At 42.2% G+C, this 17,589-nt stretch overlaps 8 protein-coding genes across 8 annotated transcripts; 5 read left to right on the top strand and 3 right to left on the bottom strand.

Moving 5' to 3' along the window:
* Positions 1-323: 323 nt before the first annotated feature.
* EAE98_011834 (uncharacterized protein) lies at positions 324-1,097 on the top strand (the record flags this gene model as incomplete). Its single annotated transcript, XM_038959457.1, has 1 exon — positions 324-1,097. The coding sequence occupies one exon, from the start codon at positions 324-326 to the stop codon at positions 1,095-1,097; it is 774 nt and encodes a 257-aa protein (XP_038804222.1).
* Positions 1,098-2,051: 954 nt separating this feature from the next.
* On the bottom strand, positions 2,052-2,839 carry EAE98_011833 (uncharacterized protein; the record flags this gene model as incomplete). The annotated part of the gene is made up of 4 exons (XM_038959456.1): positions 2,052-2,102; positions 2,183-2,295; positions 2,357-2,503; positions 2,590-2,839. The coding sequence occupies 4 exons, from the start codon at positions 2,837-2,839 to the stop codon at positions 2,052-2,054; spliced, it is 561 nt and encodes a 186-aa protein (XP_038804221.1).
* Positions 2,840-4,953: 2,114 nt separating this feature from the next.
* Positions 4,954-6,018, bottom strand: EAE98_011832 (uncharacterized protein; the record flags this gene model as incomplete). Its single annotated transcript, XM_038959455.1, has 2 exons — positions 4,954-5,759; positions 5,811-6,018. 2 exons carry the CDS (start codon positions 6,016-6,018, stop codon positions 4,954-4,956), a joined length of 1,014 nt encoding a protein of 337 aa, XP_038804220.1.
* A 1,092-nt stretch (positions 6,019-7,110) lies between these two features.
* EAE98_011831 (uncharacterized protein) lies at positions 7,111-8,528 on the top strand (the record flags this gene model as incomplete). The annotated part of the gene is made up of 2 exons (XM_038959454.1): positions 7,111-7,254; positions 7,311-8,528. 2 exons carry the CDS (start codon positions 7,111-7,113, stop codon positions 8,526-8,528), a joined length of 1,362 nt encoding a protein of 453 aa, XP_038804219.1.
* A 647-nt stretch (positions 8,529-9,175) lies between these two features.
* Positions 9,176-11,514, top strand: EAE98_011830 (uncharacterized protein; the record flags this gene model as incomplete). Its single annotated transcript, XM_038959453.1, has 4 exons — positions 9,176-9,334; positions 9,500-9,560; positions 9,613-10,499; positions 10,557-11,514. The coding sequence occupies 4 exons, from the start codon at positions 9,176-9,178 to the stop codon at positions 11,097-11,099; spliced, it is 1,650 nt and encodes a 549-aa protein (XP_038804218.1). The 3' UTR covers positions 11,100-11,514.
* Positions 11,515-11,522: 8 nt separating this feature from the next.
* EAE98_011829 (uncharacterized protein) lies at positions 11,523-13,400 on the top strand. The gene is made up of 2 exons (XM_038959452.1): positions 11,523-13,001; positions 13,062-13,400. The coding sequence occupies exons 1-2, from the start codon at positions 11,859-11,861 to the stop codon at positions 13,104-13,106; spliced, it is 1,188 nt and encodes a 395-aa protein (XP_038804217.1). The 5' UTR covers positions 11,523-11,858; the 3' UTR covers positions 13,107-13,400.
* Positions 13,401-13,425: 25 nt separating this feature from the next.
* Positions 13,426-15,541, top strand: EAE98_011828 (uncharacterized protein). Its single transcript, XM_038959451.1, has 2 exons — positions 13,426-14,469; positions 14,545-15,541. The coding sequence occupies exons 1-2, from the start codon at positions 14,019-14,021 to the stop codon at positions 15,423-15,425; spliced, it is 1,332 nt and encodes a 443-aa protein (XP_038804216.1). The 5' UTR covers positions 13,426-14,018; the 3' UTR covers positions 15,426-15,541.
* Positions 15,542-16,416: 875 nt separating this feature from the next.
* On the bottom strand, positions 16,417-17,346 carry EAE98_011827 (uncharacterized protein; the record flags this gene model as incomplete). The annotated part of the gene is made up of 1 exon (XM_038959450.1): positions 16,417-17,346. One exon carries the CDS (start codon positions 17,344-17,346, stop codon positions 16,417-16,419), a length of 930 nt encoding a protein of 309 aa, XP_038804215.1.
* Between the last annotated feature and the right edge of the window lie 243 nt (positions 17,347-17,589).

Here is a 17,589-nt window from a genome sequence, read left to right as displayed (position 1 = left end):
CGATGATCATCATATGATGACGATGACGAGGGGCGTAATCTGGGCATCGAGTTTGAATGAATAAATGCAGCAGAAATAACTTATAATTCAAATTCGTCTCATTAGATTCCCAAAACTTGGTAGTACTATCATTTCGCCATTGGATCTCGGATTTCGATTGAATCAGTCCAAAAAGGGCTGTCAATTGCGAGAGTTCCCCAGTTGGTGGCAGTCAATCCCTCAAGACGACCATTCTAGATGCCCGTAACTTTTTTAAGGAATCGGGCTCAACATAGTATTCCAATCTGCATCATCTCTTCTAAATCGCATCTCAAGCTTTCAAAATGCGTCGGCCCTACACCTTCACTCGAACGTCGTCTTCTCATGCTCGCTACAATCCAATTTACGAAGAAACAGAAGCCAAGAAAGCCGAAGCCAACGAGAAATCACGATGGTCATTTCCATTCTTTGCATCCAATCAACCTACAGGCTACGAGACTGTAAAACCACAACCACGACAATCTAGTTCTCCACCTCCTCGTACATCCGGCACTTTCTTTGCAACAAATCACAATACATATTCGCCAACAAATAGCACAGACAACATTTACGAAGCAGCTGAGAAATCCACAAAACCTGCGAGTGACCAAAGAAAGCGCTTCTCCTTTCCTTCTTTTTCTTTCTTCCGAACGAACAACAACAATGGCGATGACATCGAAGTTGATGATGACTATGATTACCGGTCCAATTCTTTCAATGATGGTGAAAACAGGACTGATCCATTTCTCGACCCTGAAGACTACTCAAAGAAAGAGAAGAAGAAGGAAAAGCTCAAGCAGAAGCAGAAAACCTCTGCATCAGCCAAAGACCCCGACAACAAGAAGCCAACTAAATCCTGGCAAGAACGAGGATCGGCTAAGAGAACAGAAGCAAGAGAGGATAAAGAGAAGGCCAAGGAGCGAGAAAGGGCCCGCAAAAGAAATAGCGGTTTAGGGTGGGCAAAATCGTGGTCGTTTGGAGGTGAGAGATTTGGGGGAACAATTTTGGCCGATGGGAGTGGAGTGAGGATGCCGATTTTTAGATGTAAGGGTCCTTGTGGACTGTCTTGTGGATTTTGAATGGTCTCTCGTTGACTGTATATAGAATGGGTACAGGTCGGAATTGGGAAATGAGTATGGCGGCGAACGGCGGCGAATGGAGTTCAGGTGGTTTGCTTTTGTGAAATACAGATATCGACAGCATAGAATATAGACGAACATCTCATCCGCAACAACTAGAGCACTTGAAATTGTGGCCTTGGTGAAATTCTGACCACAAGTCCGATCGAAAGTCACTTGCGCAAAATTCGAGAATTTGGTATCTGTACAATAGCTAGAATTACAAGGTTTTCATTTTTGTAGGTATGATGGTAATTTTTTTTACTTCCCTCATGGTCTCAGTTCAGCTCCGCCCTGCCTTGCCATTCCCGTGTCCTAAACCTCTTCGTCACTCGCTTAATATTACAACCTTTTTGTTTTCCTTTCCTCCTATCGTTCCAGTTTCCCCTCCCTTGAGTAGAAACCTCAAGCCTGTCTCTCCACGTCGCGCCACCTGATGGAAGAATGAAAACAAGAAAGAATCAATAGTGAATTAAAGGATAAAGAAAACTATTGGTATCGCCGCCATCCCCGTAGGTAACGTACATATGAACAACCTCACCATAAAAAAAAGCAAGAAGTGCGCATTATTGCATGCGCAAGTCAGAAATTAACAAAGAGAGATATGAGGAAATCCTGAGATTAGAGGATGGTACGAGATGTAACCGAAGATAGGCTGGTGGAAATGACGAGATGACAGGAATAAGGGGCCGTTATGGAGTTGAATGTCGTGAACGAGTAGATGTGACTCAGGTGAATCAATATGACATGCTACTGAGAGCCAATTATTCTGTCTGGGTATGTATATTTCGTGTAGGGACATGTTCGTAGGAGGAGGATATATCGTGTAGACTGAGGTGAGGTATAAAGGGGTGGTGAAATCTGATTGTTGAGAAATGATATTATACGTCCTGGGTTGGACAGTCAACGGCACTATTATTTCGTTTGCGGAGCAGGTCTTCCTTCAATTGTTTTTGAGAGCCAAGCCTAAGTCTCAACGTCAGCATAGTCACAAAATCATCTGCGATGTGCAATTGATGCATTGCATGAAGAAATAGAACACATACCAGTCCTTCCATTAACCCCTCGCCGGTAGTGGCACAACTTGGTACCACGAACCAAACCTTGTTTCTCAATTCGTTCAACTTAAGTTGTTCTGTGACCTCGGGTGGCTTCATAGCTTCTCGATTGTCAGCTTCTCACTTGCAATAAGGTTGCAACCATTGAACTGTATCACCCACCACCTGCAATGTCCTGCTTGTTCGCGAAGACTAGGAGTAATGAATCTTGCATTTCTCTGTCGTTGATAATGCGATGTAACTCTTGTTGTGCCTCTGCTATGCGTGCTCTGTCACTGGAATCGATCACAAAGATAAGTCCTTGAGTACCTATTTTTCGACAAATTTCTGTTAGAATTTGCTCCGACTCGTGTATTTCAAATCAAAAGATATTTGGCAGACAATCGAGTACATACCACTGAAGTAATGTCTCCATAGAGGTCTGATCTTATCTTGTCCACCGACATCCCAGACATTAAATTTGACATTCTTGTATGTCACCGTCTCCACGTTGAATCCAACAGTAGGAATTGTAGTAACATCTTGACCCAACTTCAATTTGTAGAGAATAGTTGTCTTTCCAGCAGCATCGAGACCCAACATCAACAGGCGCATTTCCTTGGATCCGAAGATCTTGCCCATCATTTTAGAAATAGCTCCTCCCATATTGACAGAATTTGAGATGTGCGTGTGATATGTACGATATTAATTGAAGTATGGGCAATTCGAATAACGGCACAGAGTTAGAGGCGACTAAAAGGACCTGTGAGGTTTTGCTAGATGATATGCGTGTAAAATAATGTTTGGAAAGGAGTGACGGTGGATCGATGGAAGAGGATGATAAAGTTCCAATGCAAAGATAATCGGATCAGGCAGGGTAGACCAGACCAAATGAATTGAAAAAAAAGACGGTCCAATTTTTGGGGGGCTTTTATTACAAGGCGAGGCTGAAATGATGATTGATGGTTGATGAAGAAGGGGAGAGGAGAGGGAGTTGAGTCTCAAAGGATTGTCGCTTGGTCTCTTCTATGGCTATGGGCTCTAATTAAAGGTGGAGGAGGGAACCTTCAGAGATGGAGGAGGTACGAGTTAGCAAAGTCGCGTAATGATGAGAAGAAGCGGCTAACAATTAATCGCGAGAAGACTTGTGGTGCCAGTATCTTTGCTTTTAATTGAAAGGAGAGATTACCTTGTAGAGGTATGCTCTGTCGAGGTCGAGGTAGAGGAACAGGGTAATAAGAAGGAATAGGAGAATCCAAAGTATAAAATGTTCAAGGTCTCTGATATTCGAAGTGATTTTCTTTCCCGGTATTAACCTTATCGCTCCGCCGGGTAGATTTGAAACGGAAGAATCAAACAATGGAAAAAGCAATCAGATCAGTGGGAAAGGGAAAGGGAAAGGGAAAGGGAAAAGGTAACAGGTAAAAGGTAATAGGTAAAAGGTAAAAGGTCAAAAGGTAATGAGGTATGGTATCTTTGAACTTTGAGGTTGAAACGAATATCACCAATGTTAGAGATTAATTAAAGTAGAGTCGTGAGCAGTGATAGGTTCAATTAATAAAAGAGATGATCAAATGATGGAAGTGTTGATACGGATATGGGAAATGACTGGGTAGGTGGGTAGGTGGGTAGGCTCGTAGGTAGGTGACTGAACACTGAACACCTGGGCATACTGAGGACAGGACTAATTAGGACCAAGAACTAATAACTTTAATAAGATCTGAAGATTGAAAATTGGACTTATTAAAGAGATGCTTTTATTATTATTGTTAGTATTATTATCATGATTATTGTTATTGCTCCTCCCCACCTACTCCGTACTCGAAATACTTTCATGATTGATCCATCAGCTATCGTCCATTTTCAGCCATCAAGCCCAAGCCCAATCCCCATTTTGTTTTTTTATTTTAAGGGGAAATGTAAATTAAATTCGTAGGGACGTGCTGCAGAAGGTGATGAGTAATCACTCAGTTCTCAAAATTACTTATATCGCCCTCTCCTCCATGTCAGCCATCATCAGTTAAATCTGTCAATGAACTGATGAAGCTTTCTGGCTATATTCCCTTTACACTAGGTACCTAAACAAACTCACAAACGAATGAAGATGGCTCGAACCACAAATTTGGAGGCCATATTGTCGGATATTATTTTGAGATGAACCAAATTTGGAAGGGGTACAATGTGTTGAAGTCGACCGAGGGAACACACGTTTACTCCGTAATGAGTGTATAAACGAGATACAATTGTCTAAGCGTATGGTGGTGTTCCTCTCTATTACACAATAACGTCTATCTTAAGTATCGAAATCACCCCGGCTTGATGAGGCTATTCGGATGATACTCTAAATTGAGTACCGGATATCTAAAACATGTGGATGAGGGGCACAGTTTCGCTGCTCTCCGAAAATTGAGACAAGAAATATTAAACCCTTTGAAATTGCTACTTGAATTAATTTTATCCGCTTCAGTGTCGAAGAGAAGGGTACATTGTGTTGCACTTTTCGAACACCGGATGGCCCTCTCCGTCATCTAAAAGAACAAAACGCCCAGTTACAACATACTTGTGTCCTGTACACCACATTTGTTGAGAGTAATGATATAGCCACCATAAACTCCATCTATCCCATGTAAGATATCAACTGTCAAATGCTTTTGGGGGTATCCTTATTCCAATACTCCTGTACCAACAGAGCTCCAGAGAAGAGGGGAAAAGAAGTAACGCCAAACAACCCACCAATGCCTCTTTAGTCCGTCCTTTAAAGAAAAAGAATTCCTATACTCCTAACCTGAATGATCCAGAACAAATCGCCGTTCGACTTCCTTTGTAGAATCCTCATCTCCGTCAAATATCAACCTAACTCTATTGCCATCATCAAGCATTGCTTTGACTTCCGCTCGGTAAAATGTGGTTGTCTCGGGATAAAGAGCGAGGACACGCTTTCCAACTTCGTAGGGTCCAAGAATGGCGTCATCTGGTGGAATTGGGCACATAGAAGACGCGGAGGTAAGAATTGAGGATTTATTCCCTTCATCAGGAGCCACATCTTCAACCCTGTATCTGCGACTCTTGCCGTCACCAATAACTTTTGCAACCTTTCCTTGAATCCAATCCATCTCTGTAAAGGGAGAACCGGGTCTCGGCTTGAATGCCACCTCTTGTCCCTTGGAGAATTCGATTTTCTTTGTGCCACTAGTACCAGAAGTTGTAGATGTATTATTATTATTGGTACCACCAGTACCACCAGTATTAGTACTAGTACTGGGCTCTTCGTTCTCAGACTTCCTAGAGATATCTTTTCCCTTCGGGGGTAAACTGCTGGTTCTACCATTTCCCATCTTTCGAACATGTTTGTTTTCTGCCGGAGAAGGAACAGGAGAGTCGGTAGATCCTACATCGTCGGTAACACTTGATCTTCCATGAGATTCGCGGGAATTGGAACCTCGCTCTGCTTCGTTGCCTTTGATCAAGGCTAAAAGTATCGACAGTTTTTCAATGGTTTGTCGTAGGGCTACTGCTGTAGACTCGGAGACTTTCACGCCTTCTCGAATTTGTATGTCGAGCTCTTCTATTGCGGCCATGGCAGGTGCTTAAATTTCATCAACACCAAACATCGTTGCAAATCAGAATCCGTACTCACGTAAACCATTCTTTATCTGCTCAGCTATAGCGGTTTCTTTAGAGATGATGGCTTCCGGGATATTTGCTTCAAAGATTTTCTCTTCTGCTTTGATTTTGGCTAGAGCTTGAGTGATCTCGGTCCATAAGGCTATTTCTTCACCCCTCTCATGTGTTCCAGAGCGAACACCACCACGCGCTTGACGTCGACCAGCAGTTGAGGCAGACATTATTTTCTCGTGGTACCCGTCTGTCAACTTAAGTTCATCGATCAGGGTCCGGCTTTTTCTATCTTGCTTAGACATATTTTAGCAAGGGAATCTCAGAGTGAATAACAATGAACCAAGAAAATAATGATCAAAAGTAAAGAAATGTAAACATGTCATCCCGACTTTGTACATTTTGTAAGAAGAAAATAGAAACCAAACATCCAGGATCGTGGTGACTTACTTGGGTTGTGGGTATTCTGACCCGCACCTACTTCAAATGAGGAATAAGTCGAGCGTCTGATCGTGTAATGGAAGCTACAAATCGAAATTGAATTGAAAGTTAAATATGGTAAGTGATTGAAAACGCATCAACAAGGGGCGGAAAGAGGGGATGAATGGTGTGATAAAGTAATGTAGAGGGTAGGTAGGTATGGAGGAAATGGTAGAAATGGGCGTTGAATGTTGTGAATAAAGGATACTAGGTAGTACGAGGCTTTAAGTTCGGGGTAGGAGGAGATAGGACCCTAGTAAACGAATACTGGAGTAGAGATATTGAAGGAACTTGTTAATGATTAGGTAAATCCTTTCTTTCGATTGGTCAGAATGCCACAAAATATTAACAATAATAGGAGACGCTAGCACAGAATGCAAATACAAATACAAATTCAAATACAAATACAAATGCTGATAGATATACCTGTCCAGGTACCCAAGCAGGATTATGTAGGTATGCACCTAGGTAGTATAGTAGATATCTCGGTATGTAAATATGTATGGTATGTATGGAGTAGAAGAAAATCGATAGGGAATTATTATTAGTGGTACCTACTAGATCATGCTTGAGATCAGCATTTACATCAGCCTTGTCAATCATCCTATAATAATTGGTTGGTGGAGTTAGCGCGGGGTCGATTGAACTTGGCTCGTTGGGTGACGTGCAAGCTATGTTGAACAGAACTATTCTGAAATACATCCTCCATACTCTTCCTCAACAATACTTTGCCAGTATCACTGTCAATTATTAGAACGAAGAAAAGAAGAACCGATTTGTCAGATTTCTTATACAACGGATCAAACAACCTACTCTCATCAATTCCTCTCCCCAGAGCCAAAATGCAAGTTCCATTAATCAGGCTTCAATGCGGAGTCAATAGCTATGATTGGGGTAAGGTGGGAAATGATTCAGCGGCTGCAAAATTTGCTGCTGCTACACCTGCCGATGATTTTTCTATTCAAGAAGAGAAGCCATATGCTGAAGTAAGTAATTCTTCATGTTCATGTACATAATCTTATAACTCATTCTATCTTCATAGTTGTGGATGGGAACACATCCTTCAAATCCTTCCAAGGACCTTACCACAAAACGAACGCTCCTCGATCTCATTCAAGACAATCAAGCACTCTTATCTAAAGATGTCAGTGATAAATTTGGCCAAAAGTTACCATTCCTATTCAAAGTACTTTCGATAGGAAAAGCACTCAGCATTCAAGCGCATCCAAATAAGACACTTGCGGAGCAGTTACATCAAAAGGACAGCAAAAACTACCCAGATGATAATCACAAACCTGAAATGACAATTGCCATTACACCTTTTGATGGACTCTGCGGATTTAGACCTCTTGCAGAAATTTCGCATTTCCTCTCAACAATTCCGTCATTGAAGAAATTAGTTGGGGAGTCTGAAGCGGAAGAATACCAGTCTGCTGTCAAGGGACAAGAATTATCAGATAAATCAGAGGACGAGGCAAAGAATAAGAAAGCGCTACAAAAAGTTTTTACTGCATTGATGAATGCCAAGAAAGAAGATGTTGAGACCGCTAGTAAGGAATTAGTTGCTTCAGCGGAAGAAGAAGGGGATAATTTCGCTGGAGGAGGGGGCCCTTCAAATGAAGGAAAGGAACTCGCAGATCTTGTTATCAGATTGAACAAACAGTTTCCCGGGGACATTGGACTATTCGTACAGTTCTTCTTGAACTACGTCAAACTCGAAGTTGGAGAAGCAATGTTTTTGAAGGCAGATGATATCCATGCATACCTGAGTGGCGATATCATTGAATGTATGGCTGCATCCGATAATGTAGTTCGAGCTGGTTTCACACCGAAATTCAAGGACGTCGATACTTTGACTTCGATGTTGACTTACTCATATGCGCCTATCTCTGAACAAAAGATGGAACCAGTGGATTATCCATATGCCACTCTCAATGCGACTGCATACTCTTCTGGATCGTCAGCGACACTCTATGATCCACCTATTGCAGAGTTCAGCGTGGTGAAAACCGATCTTAAGAAAAAGGGAGCAAAAGCAACATTCGAACAGATTGCCGGCCCTAGCATATTCATTTGCACGACTGGAAATGGTAAGATCAGTGTCGGACCTAAGGTCGAGGAAGTTAAACCTGGGTATGTCTACTTTGTTGGAGCTACAGCAGAGGTAATACTTGAGGCCGAGGATGAAGAATTTACCACATTCAAGGCATTCTGTGAATTGCAAGGCAAAGAAGATGCGGATGGAAAAGAGAAGCTCTAAAGGTTAACTGAGAGGACGGATATATCCAAGTAACGACTTCATGAATGAAAAAAGGTTTTTCTCCTTGCATGTTTGGAAGTCTTTCTGCGATATATGGACATCATAAAGCCATTCCTCTTCAGGCAATTTGATCCGACCGATAGTAAGTCCTGTGAGTGATTCCTGAGGGTCCCATCTAAGTTTTGAACTTAACATCTTCCTAATCTTCGTCACAATCTCAAATGTATGACTTTATCTCTTCTCAGCTCTCGCTTTCATCTATGTCCACAACCCTTATCCCACCCTTTAAGTTCATGTTGTTAGTCAAGACTCATAATCAATCATAAGCTTGGATCATTTCTTACGACCGGGGGCTTGCAAGCTTAACTTGATTCTCCCATCCTCCTATCGTTCACTATCGCTAAGTCAATACCTCCCCCAAATTGACCAATCATGGATTAGCCAAATGAACTCCCCAGAGCTTCTTATCGGGAGGCTGACAGGGCCACAATCAGTCAACATGTAATGCTGGCAGGTGCATAAGAACTCGGTGATGCCGTCTAGAATTACATGTAGGGTCTTTATACTAGTCATTTGTTCATCAAAGCATAGAATTTATCTTTTTCAGAAAGCTCTTGTAATTTAAATTCATGCGTCTTTGAAGCGCAATGGAAGTTGATCCAGAACTTTCGATTGGAAGACAAGCTTCCAGAGTGTCCCGGGTAGACCAACATGATGAACAGGAATTGGCAGAGTTTGGATACAAACAGGAATTGAGGAGAGACTGGGGTCTTATGCACAACTTTGGGATTTCTTTCAGTATCATTGTAAGTTGTATTTTGTCTAGACATGCGAGTTGGGTCTCTGGTATGGCAAAGTACGAGACCGAACATGGCCCTGCAAATTCATTGTCAAGCGTTGTTATGTGAAGCATCATCAATGCTGCAAACGACCTTTTCATCTTACAGGAAGTCTTGCTAACATCGCTTTAGTCCGTCATCACTGGGATAACGACACTGTTTTCTTATGGCTTGATCACCGGTGGTCCTGGAGGTATGTGTTTCCTATTCTCTTGTTCTGCGTTGTAAATTTCTGACACAATCAGTTATGTCTGTTGGATGGATAATTGTATCCGTATTTACTTTCATGATCGCTTTGAGCATGGCAGAAATTGTCTCTGCTATACCTACAGCTGGTGGACCATATTATTGGGCAGCCCTTCTTGCGCCGAGAAATCATTCGGCGTTTGCTAGTTGGATTACTGGTTGGTTCAACTTCCTCGGTCAAGTTGCCGTCACTACAGGAATTAGTTTCGGTCTCGCGGGTCTCATCTCAACAACTGCGACAATTAAATCATCATATGTTCCAAGTGCCCCAAGAACAATTGGCATATATGCAGCTGTTCTCATTTCTCATGGCATCGTCAATACCTTTGGTGTTCATGTATTGAGATACCTAAACAACACATCCATCGCACTTCACTCATTGGGCGTAACTGCGATAGCTATTGCTGTTCTGGCAAAAGCTCCTACTCATCAAAGCGCCAAGTTTGTTTTCGCCAAATTCTACGACGGAACAGGTGTAGATCCAAGTCCAGGATGGAGTGTTAGAGCATCTCCAGCATATGTGGCTTGCTGTGGTGTTCTCATGGCTCAATACACGCTCACTGGGTTTGATGCATCAGCCCACTTGTCTGAAGAGACTCGAAATGCGTCTTGGAGTGCACCCATCGGTGTTATTTCTTCTGTTGGGTTCTCGGCCCTTTTCGGATTCTTCGTTATATTGAGCTTCTTATTCAGTATTCAAGACTTTGATAACACAATTGCAAGTGATTATGGTCAACCAGTTATTCAAATTTTCGTTGATATATTTGGAACCGATGGAGCGGTTGTGTTAATGTGTCTGATCATGATTTGTGTCTGGCATTGTGGGCTCTTTTCGATGACTTCAAACTCGAGAATGATGTTTGCGTTTGCTAGAGACGGTGGAATCGTAAGTTTTCCTTTCCGCTCCTTCATTAACTACTAGTCAACGCTAACAACAGATTAGCCTGAATTTTTTCACAAAGTCGATGATCGTTTTCAATCTCCCATTCGAACAGTTTGGCTCGCAGCAACTCTTGCTTTCTGCCTAGCACTCCCATCTCTTGGCTCCAGTGTAGCTTTTGCTGCCGCGACTAGTATAGCTACCATTGGTCTGTACATATCATACGGAACCCCTATTCTCATCGGTCTCATCTATTCAAAGGAGTTCAACGCTAGGAAAGGCCCATTCAATCTTGGAATCTTCTCAAAGCCAGTCGCTTTCATTTCTGTATCCTGGATAGGGTTTATTACAGTGATCTTTTGTCTCCCTACGACCAATCCGGTAACAAGTCAAACTGTAAACTACACCGTAGTGGCCGTGGGAATTATTGCTATCGGGGCCTGTGGAGCGTGGTTGGTTTGGGCCAGGAAATGGTTTGTGGGACCTATGGTCGAGATTGAGGCTGCTGCACGCTTGGGTATCAATCCCGAAGAACCTGGTGCTTTGGAGAGAGCGGAAATCGATGGCAAGATTGATTTACATAGCGGCGTGAAGAGCTCAGATTAGAAGCTTGAATGGAGACGAATGGAATTCGTGGCCATACGAATAATGGATATACCTCGATAGAACGAAAGCCCACGGAGAACAAAACTTAGAAATACATGGCAATTCATCACAATTCCACGATTAGAATTCATTTCACCATGCCGCAATGGAGTCTCGAGTAGAGGAAACCTAGGTGTAATATACTGCAACGTACGATATGCGGTAGATCCGAATTTCTGCGGTATTGACAAAGCACAGGTAACTCGGAGTTGTTTCGGAATAGTCGCTTTGATCCGGATCATTAAGGATGGAGAGTGAGCACTGAGAAGCAGGCAAATAAAGTCTAGATATATTTTTCAAACTGACCTCATCATACTTTACATCCGAGATCAAAAGAAGCAAGAGGTATAAACAAACAATATATTTGAATTCAATGTTGTCGGTCATTATTTGATATCTAATACACAAATTGGTAATCATTTATTAATTCCCGGCGACATTATGCTTCTTGCTCACTCAGCCTTCAGTCAGCCTTCTAGAATTTAGTATAATTGGTAGCCCATGCCCCATAATTTTGTCAATGATTTGGACCCGACCTCGGGGTATCGGAACTTTTTATAACTTATCACTCACTTCGTCCATTGGATCACACAATTAATCAACATTCAAACTTCATCATACTCTAGCAATCATAATTACAGCATTAATAATACCTTGATTTTATTAATCCTCTACTCTTGATGAGAATTACTGTCTTCTGAATCAGATTTCACATCCAAAATGCCGGACCTCAATGCAACCTCATCTTCTACTCGTCCTCAACAATGGAGCCATACCCCTCATGAATCATCGGACGAAGTCCCCTCTCTCCCACCCTTCTATTCACCGCGCCCAATACCAGTCTCCCGCCCAATATCAGAACTCGATTTAAATCAACTCGATGTATCTAATCTCTCTCTCACTCATCGTGATGATACGTCCTCGCAGCTTTCCGATCACAATGAATCATTACCCGATCTCGTCTCCCCAGCCTTTACACCCCCTTCCACACCCGGCACATCCACACCTTCATCTCTCGCACATCGTCCTGCAAGATCAGTACCTGTAGACTCGAGTACACCAGCTGGAGGGTGTGGTTCAAAAAAACCAAAACTGTTAGAGAAACTACCAGAGGTTAATTGTGTAGTTCGCGCACGAATCCCTACAACTACTGGAACTGAAATGTTCCTGCACCTATACCAAAACGATGAGGACAACAAAGAGCATTTAGCCATAGTATTCGGAAACAAAATACGAAGTCAAAGCTTGGATGCCGTACGAGAAGGAGAAACAGAAATGGACAGGCTGATACGTGGGGCATACACGGGAAGATTATTTCCAGGTCGCACTACAAGTAGCATGCCTCCTTCGGCGACGGATCGAGAAAAGCAAGAAGACAAGTCCGAGGCACCACTGGTTAGAATTCATTCGGAGTGTTACACGGGAGAGACTGTGTGGTCTGCAAGATGCGATTGCGGTGAGCAATTGGATGAAGCTGCAAGATTAATGTCTTTACCCGATTCGTCCGGGAAAGCCGCGGGAGGGATTATAATCTATTTGCGACAAGAGGGAAGAGGTATTGGCTTGGGAGAGAAACTGAAGGCATACAATTTACAGGATTTGGGATCTGATACTGTAGAAGCAAATTTACTTCTGAGACATCCGGCAGATGCTCGCAGTTATGGATTGGCTACTGCTATGTTGAAAGATTTAGGAGTTGAGGAAATCAAACTTTTGACGAACAATCCGGATAAGATACGAGCAGTCGAGGGGCCAAATAGAGAAGTGGTGGTAAAAGAGAGAGTCGCCATGGTTCCTTTGGCATGGAGTGGAAAGACTGGTGGAATTCGCAGTCAAGAGGTTGGTGGGTATCTAAAAACTAAGGTATGTTATACTCTAAAGCGTATGTGAAATGGGATTTGATCTAACATGCGTACTTTGTAGATTGAGAAGATGGGACACATGCTTCAGATGAACGAAGCATCATGATAAATCAATTTTGAGACATCATTACCGTCTTCCAACGAAATGGCGAAACAATAAAAATCACCTCCCCTCGAGCGGCATGAGATTTCGATTTGTAATGGGCTTTGGGGTACGCATTGAGCTGAACATCACGGCGGTGTAAATTGGCGTTTATTGGTAATCAACTTGGGATACATGGAACGCATCATGCACTGAAAAGTCTGAATCATTTTATTTATATGTCATATGTATTTTATCTCTTTCAAGGACTGGATATGAAGACATTGGATCAAATATAGAAAGGATTTTAAGTTCAGAAATTTCAATTATCTATGATGATATCTTGTAGATGACACTTTGTGCTGACTTCAAGCGAAAAGCCCCTTTTATATTCGTTCCCCGTTTCCATTTTTCATTTAATTCCAGTCAATTTATTCTACACAGTCTGACAGAAGGCATTCGGTACAACAATATCATCCGAGGCAAAGTTGGCCACCGAATGACCCTCGAGAAACTTCCATTACTAGTGATAGTGGAGAAAACCCACAGGCTAGTTCCAATGTTGTCACCAAAAGCCGAAGGGTTAAAAATTCCGCTCCAACCTTCATGTGGCCCTTTCACCGTCATTTTCATGGCATTTTCTACAAATGCCCCTCCCATTTCCTTTCTTTATTGGTCAGTTACCTTCATGGCGTCTAAATCGAACTGAGGAAATGCTCCATACTCCGTACAATTAGAAATCCAAATCTGATTTGAAATATACATGATTCGAAATGTACACGATTTTGTATCCACTTGAGCTCCGGCACTACTGTTTGAGAGCGATGCTGGGACATAATATAAAAAAGTCCCCCGAAGAACTTGATGAGTATTTTTTGCTTAGATTACATTCTTTCATACTTCATCAATACTATCAGCATATAAAATATTAGCAAGATGTCTATCAGATACGAATCATCCAGCTCTGACGCTTCTCCTCTCGGAAAGCCTCTCAAATATGAATTTTCCGGCAAAGTTGCACGAAATCGATTTTTGAAGGGAGCTATGAGTGAACGTCAATCATCATGGGACCCAAAGGACTTCAAATCTAGAGGAATTCCATCCACAAACCTCGTCAATGTCTACAAGAGATGGGGCGAGGGAGAATACGGACAAATCTTGACTGGAAACGTCATGATTGAATATGATCATTTGGAAGCTATGGGTAACCCAATTATTCCACTAGAAGCTCCATTCGAAGGAGAACGATTCGAAAGATTCGCAGCAATGGCAAAGGCAGGAAAAGCTCACGGAAGTTTAATGGTTGCCCAAGTCAGTCATCCTGGACGCCAGGTCGAGAACAGGGTTCAACCAAATCCTATTTCTGCAAGTGATGTTCAGCTAGAAGGTTTGTCTCATCTGCTTTTTCCAAGTGTTATCTCACGTATTGGTCGAGTCTATACTAACAAGAATGATCGTACAGGAAATGCTATGGGATTGTCCTATAATAAGCCACGTCCAGCAACCCAAGAGGATATCGACAGTATAATCGATAAGTTCGCTCACGCAGCGGAATACCTCGAGAAAGCCGGTTTTGATGGAATTCAACTCCACGGTGCCCACGGTTACCTCCTCGCTCAATTCCTCTCCAAGACTACAAACAAGAGAACCGACAAATATGGTGGCTCTCTCGAGAACAGATTCCGTATCATTCAAGAAATCGCAGATGAAATCCATAAGAGAGTCAAGCCAGACTTCATCGTTGGTATCAAGATGAACAGTGTTGAATTCCAAGAAGATGGGTTCACACCTGAAGATGCTAAGGCTGCTTGTCAAGCACTCGAGGGTGCAAGATTTGATTACGTTGAACTTTCCGGTGGAACATACCAAGAAACTGCTTTTGTTCACAAGCGCGAGTCAACCAAGAAGAGAGAGAACTTCTTTATTGAATTCGCAGAGGAGATTGTCAAGCCTTTGACTAAGACCAAGGCATATGTTACTGGTGGATTCAAGACTGTTGGTGCTATGGTTTCCGCATTGGATACCGTTGATGGTGTTGGTATTGGACGACCTGCAGCTCAAGAGTTCAGACTTCCAAAGGATATCTTGGAGGGAAGAGTTACTGGTGTTAAGAAGGTGGCTGTGGATGAAAATGATTTCTTGTTCACTAACATTGCGGCCGGTACCCAAATGAGACAAGTTGGAAAGGATCAGGAACCTATTGATTTGAGCATTGAAAAGAATGTAGAGATTTTCAAGAAAGAGATGGGTGTTTGGGGCGCAAAGATTGCTACTGATAAAGAATATAAAGAGTATGGGTTCATTGATTGGACCCAGGAGGCTCAACCATACGGAGTTTGCTGAGCGATTAATATTTGTATACTAGGTAGATATGTGGGATAGATAAGAGTCAAAAGACATAGATTTTAGAATTTACACGATTCATGATACAGTAATAATAGATCCACCTGGTGATTTCTTGCTGTCTCCATTCCCGCCATCAAATTTCTGTACCAATGTTCTCGACTTCGTGGGCGTTGTAATTATTTCTATCCTCAGGATATCCATCGCCTTTATTTGATATTGGTCAATTAGTATAATTACACGGCATCTATCAAATTGCTTTGGAAATGTTCCAATACCAGATTGCGGACAATTTGGTAGAACCAAGACAAACACAATGTACTCTGAAGATATGCATCTGACTGGATTCACACTACAATCATATGGTATCCTCACTCTCCCCTAAACTTGCGAGATTCCTTGGGCTCATCTATGGAAGGTTAATGGGCATATTGGCCAACTAAGTTCTCGAAATAATCTTGATCTCCCGGAGATGGTTTCCTATCAGAATTATGTCCATCTATTATACCATCTTAGCCTCATCACTGACTAACATAGTAAATATTGACGTCCTAACCAAACATGTATAGCCTGTCTCACACTCAATCCTGCACTACCGTCGGTGGTTATATCCCTTGGATTAATTGTATTTGATTACTCGAGGGGAAATTGTTCGTTCTGTGTGATGGCCTTATGCTTTGCATCTCCCATAACTTCTCATACAATCCATAACTTGCCAGAAATTCCCTTCGGGCGTGCTCACGTAACAAATTCGAGATGACTTGGGTGGTTTCTTGCAGCGGGTCCTTCAACAACGCTCTCCTACCCAAGTCAACCTTGCCTATACTAAGAGACAGTACTTCTCACCGCAGACCGTTCCTTCAGTTTTCCTCTTTGATGAACAACTGCAAATTCTTAGATGAATTTGCGCATTTTTAATTTCTTTTTCGAATCAAACTCTCCTCAGTCCAACCTTCCTTCAATTCGAAATATTGGAGCTTGACGTCAAACTTTAGGTACCATCGCCGCTTTCTAGAGTTTCCTTCGTAAACTGTTTCTCGGGAGCGATAGAAACAAACGAGGATGAAGGCATTTTTGATATTTCTCCAAGCGCTTTTGAATATAAACATTCTCGATCCACCAGCACCGGATCACCCCATTTATCTTCCGGATCTTCGTCGTAATGCTTGCGCCATAAACTTAAACTCACAGCAGTGCCCAAGTGAAGACCCCCACTTCCTACAAATTCACGCGCGATTTCGTCCTTTGTTTCTTCAGCACGCAGCTTTCCCATATGTGTACAGTATCCTAATGGCATTTGAGCTTTGAATTTTTCCTTTCCCACGTTCTTCATTACTCTTTGGACTTCATCGTTTGGAAACTTGCCGAGTTCCTTTATGAAATAATCACGAAGTAGGTGAACCACCGATCCTTTGGGAAAACTCGTCATAATCAAGAAATGCCCCTCAGATGGTTTCTTGGGTATAACCCGCATTCCCTGAATGAATATTTCTGGGTATACCTGCTTAACCAGACCAGAGATTCTAGATTGCTCGGAAACAGAAAAGTTCAATGTTGGACCGACAGGAAATTCTGGTCGACCTTTTGCACAAAAGTCATTGATTGTATCTTTGTACATCTTTATATAAAAGTAGCGGTCAGGTAAGGGATCTATAAGTTCGAATCGGGTATCCGGAAAACGTCCCCATGGATGAAGATATTTTGCCTTGAGTTGATTGCGAAAATATGTTGCTTCACTGCTCATATCAAGTGTTAAAACTAGTCGAGAGCTTTTCTTCAGGAAGTGATGGGCCCATTCTGCCTCATTACGAGGTTGCTTCCTAGGTCCGCCTTTCGTGAAACGTACAAGAGCCCAAGGATCTTCCTCTCGGAAAATTCGTGATCGAGGAAGTAGACTTTGTAGTCTTGCTACTTTAGCCATTGATTCAGTTCTGTGGAAGTAATCGAAACTTTTGTTTGTTGTTGATGAGAGTGATCTAGAGAAAGAGAAATTTTTGCCAGGACGCACTCCAAAATTGACTTAGAATCACGTGATCACAATAAATTATCCCCATCTCAACCCAATATTCACGAATCATATTTACCATATTCTAGTGATGAAATGTAATCTTGCTAGAGAAATTGAAGGTCGAAGAGGTACCTACATCGCACAGTAACGTCTAAT

Source organism: Botrytis deweyae, assembly GCF_014898535.1.
Source record: "Botrytis deweyae strain B1 chromosome Unknown BDEW_053, whole genome shotgun sequence".
Taxonomy (NCBI): domain Eukaryota; kingdom Fungi; phylum Ascomycota; class Leotiomycetes; order Helotiales; family Sclerotiniaceae; genus Botrytis; species Botrytis deweyae.
Note: the sequence above shows the minus strand (reverse complement) of the source record. Positions and strands in the feature narration are given on the sequence as shown.

Bases quoted from the DNA above. Each gene is read 5' to 3' on its own strand.
- EAE98_011828 (XM_038959451.1), top strand. From the start codon at position 14,019: ATGTCTATCAGATACGAATCATCCAGCTCTGACGCTTCTCCTCTCGGA. The intron at 14,470-14,544 runs GTTTGTCTCATC...ATGATCGTACAG, and splicing joins AAGTGATGTTCAGCTAGAAG to GAAATGCTATGGGATTGTCC.
- EAE98_011829 (XM_038959452.1), top strand. From the start codon at position 11,859: ATGCCGGACCTCAATGCAACCTCATCTTCTACTCGTCCTCAACAATGG. The intron at 13,002-13,061 runs GTATGTTATACT...CGTACTTTGTAG, and splicing joins GTGGGTATCTAAAAACTAAG to ATTGAGAAGATGGGACACAT.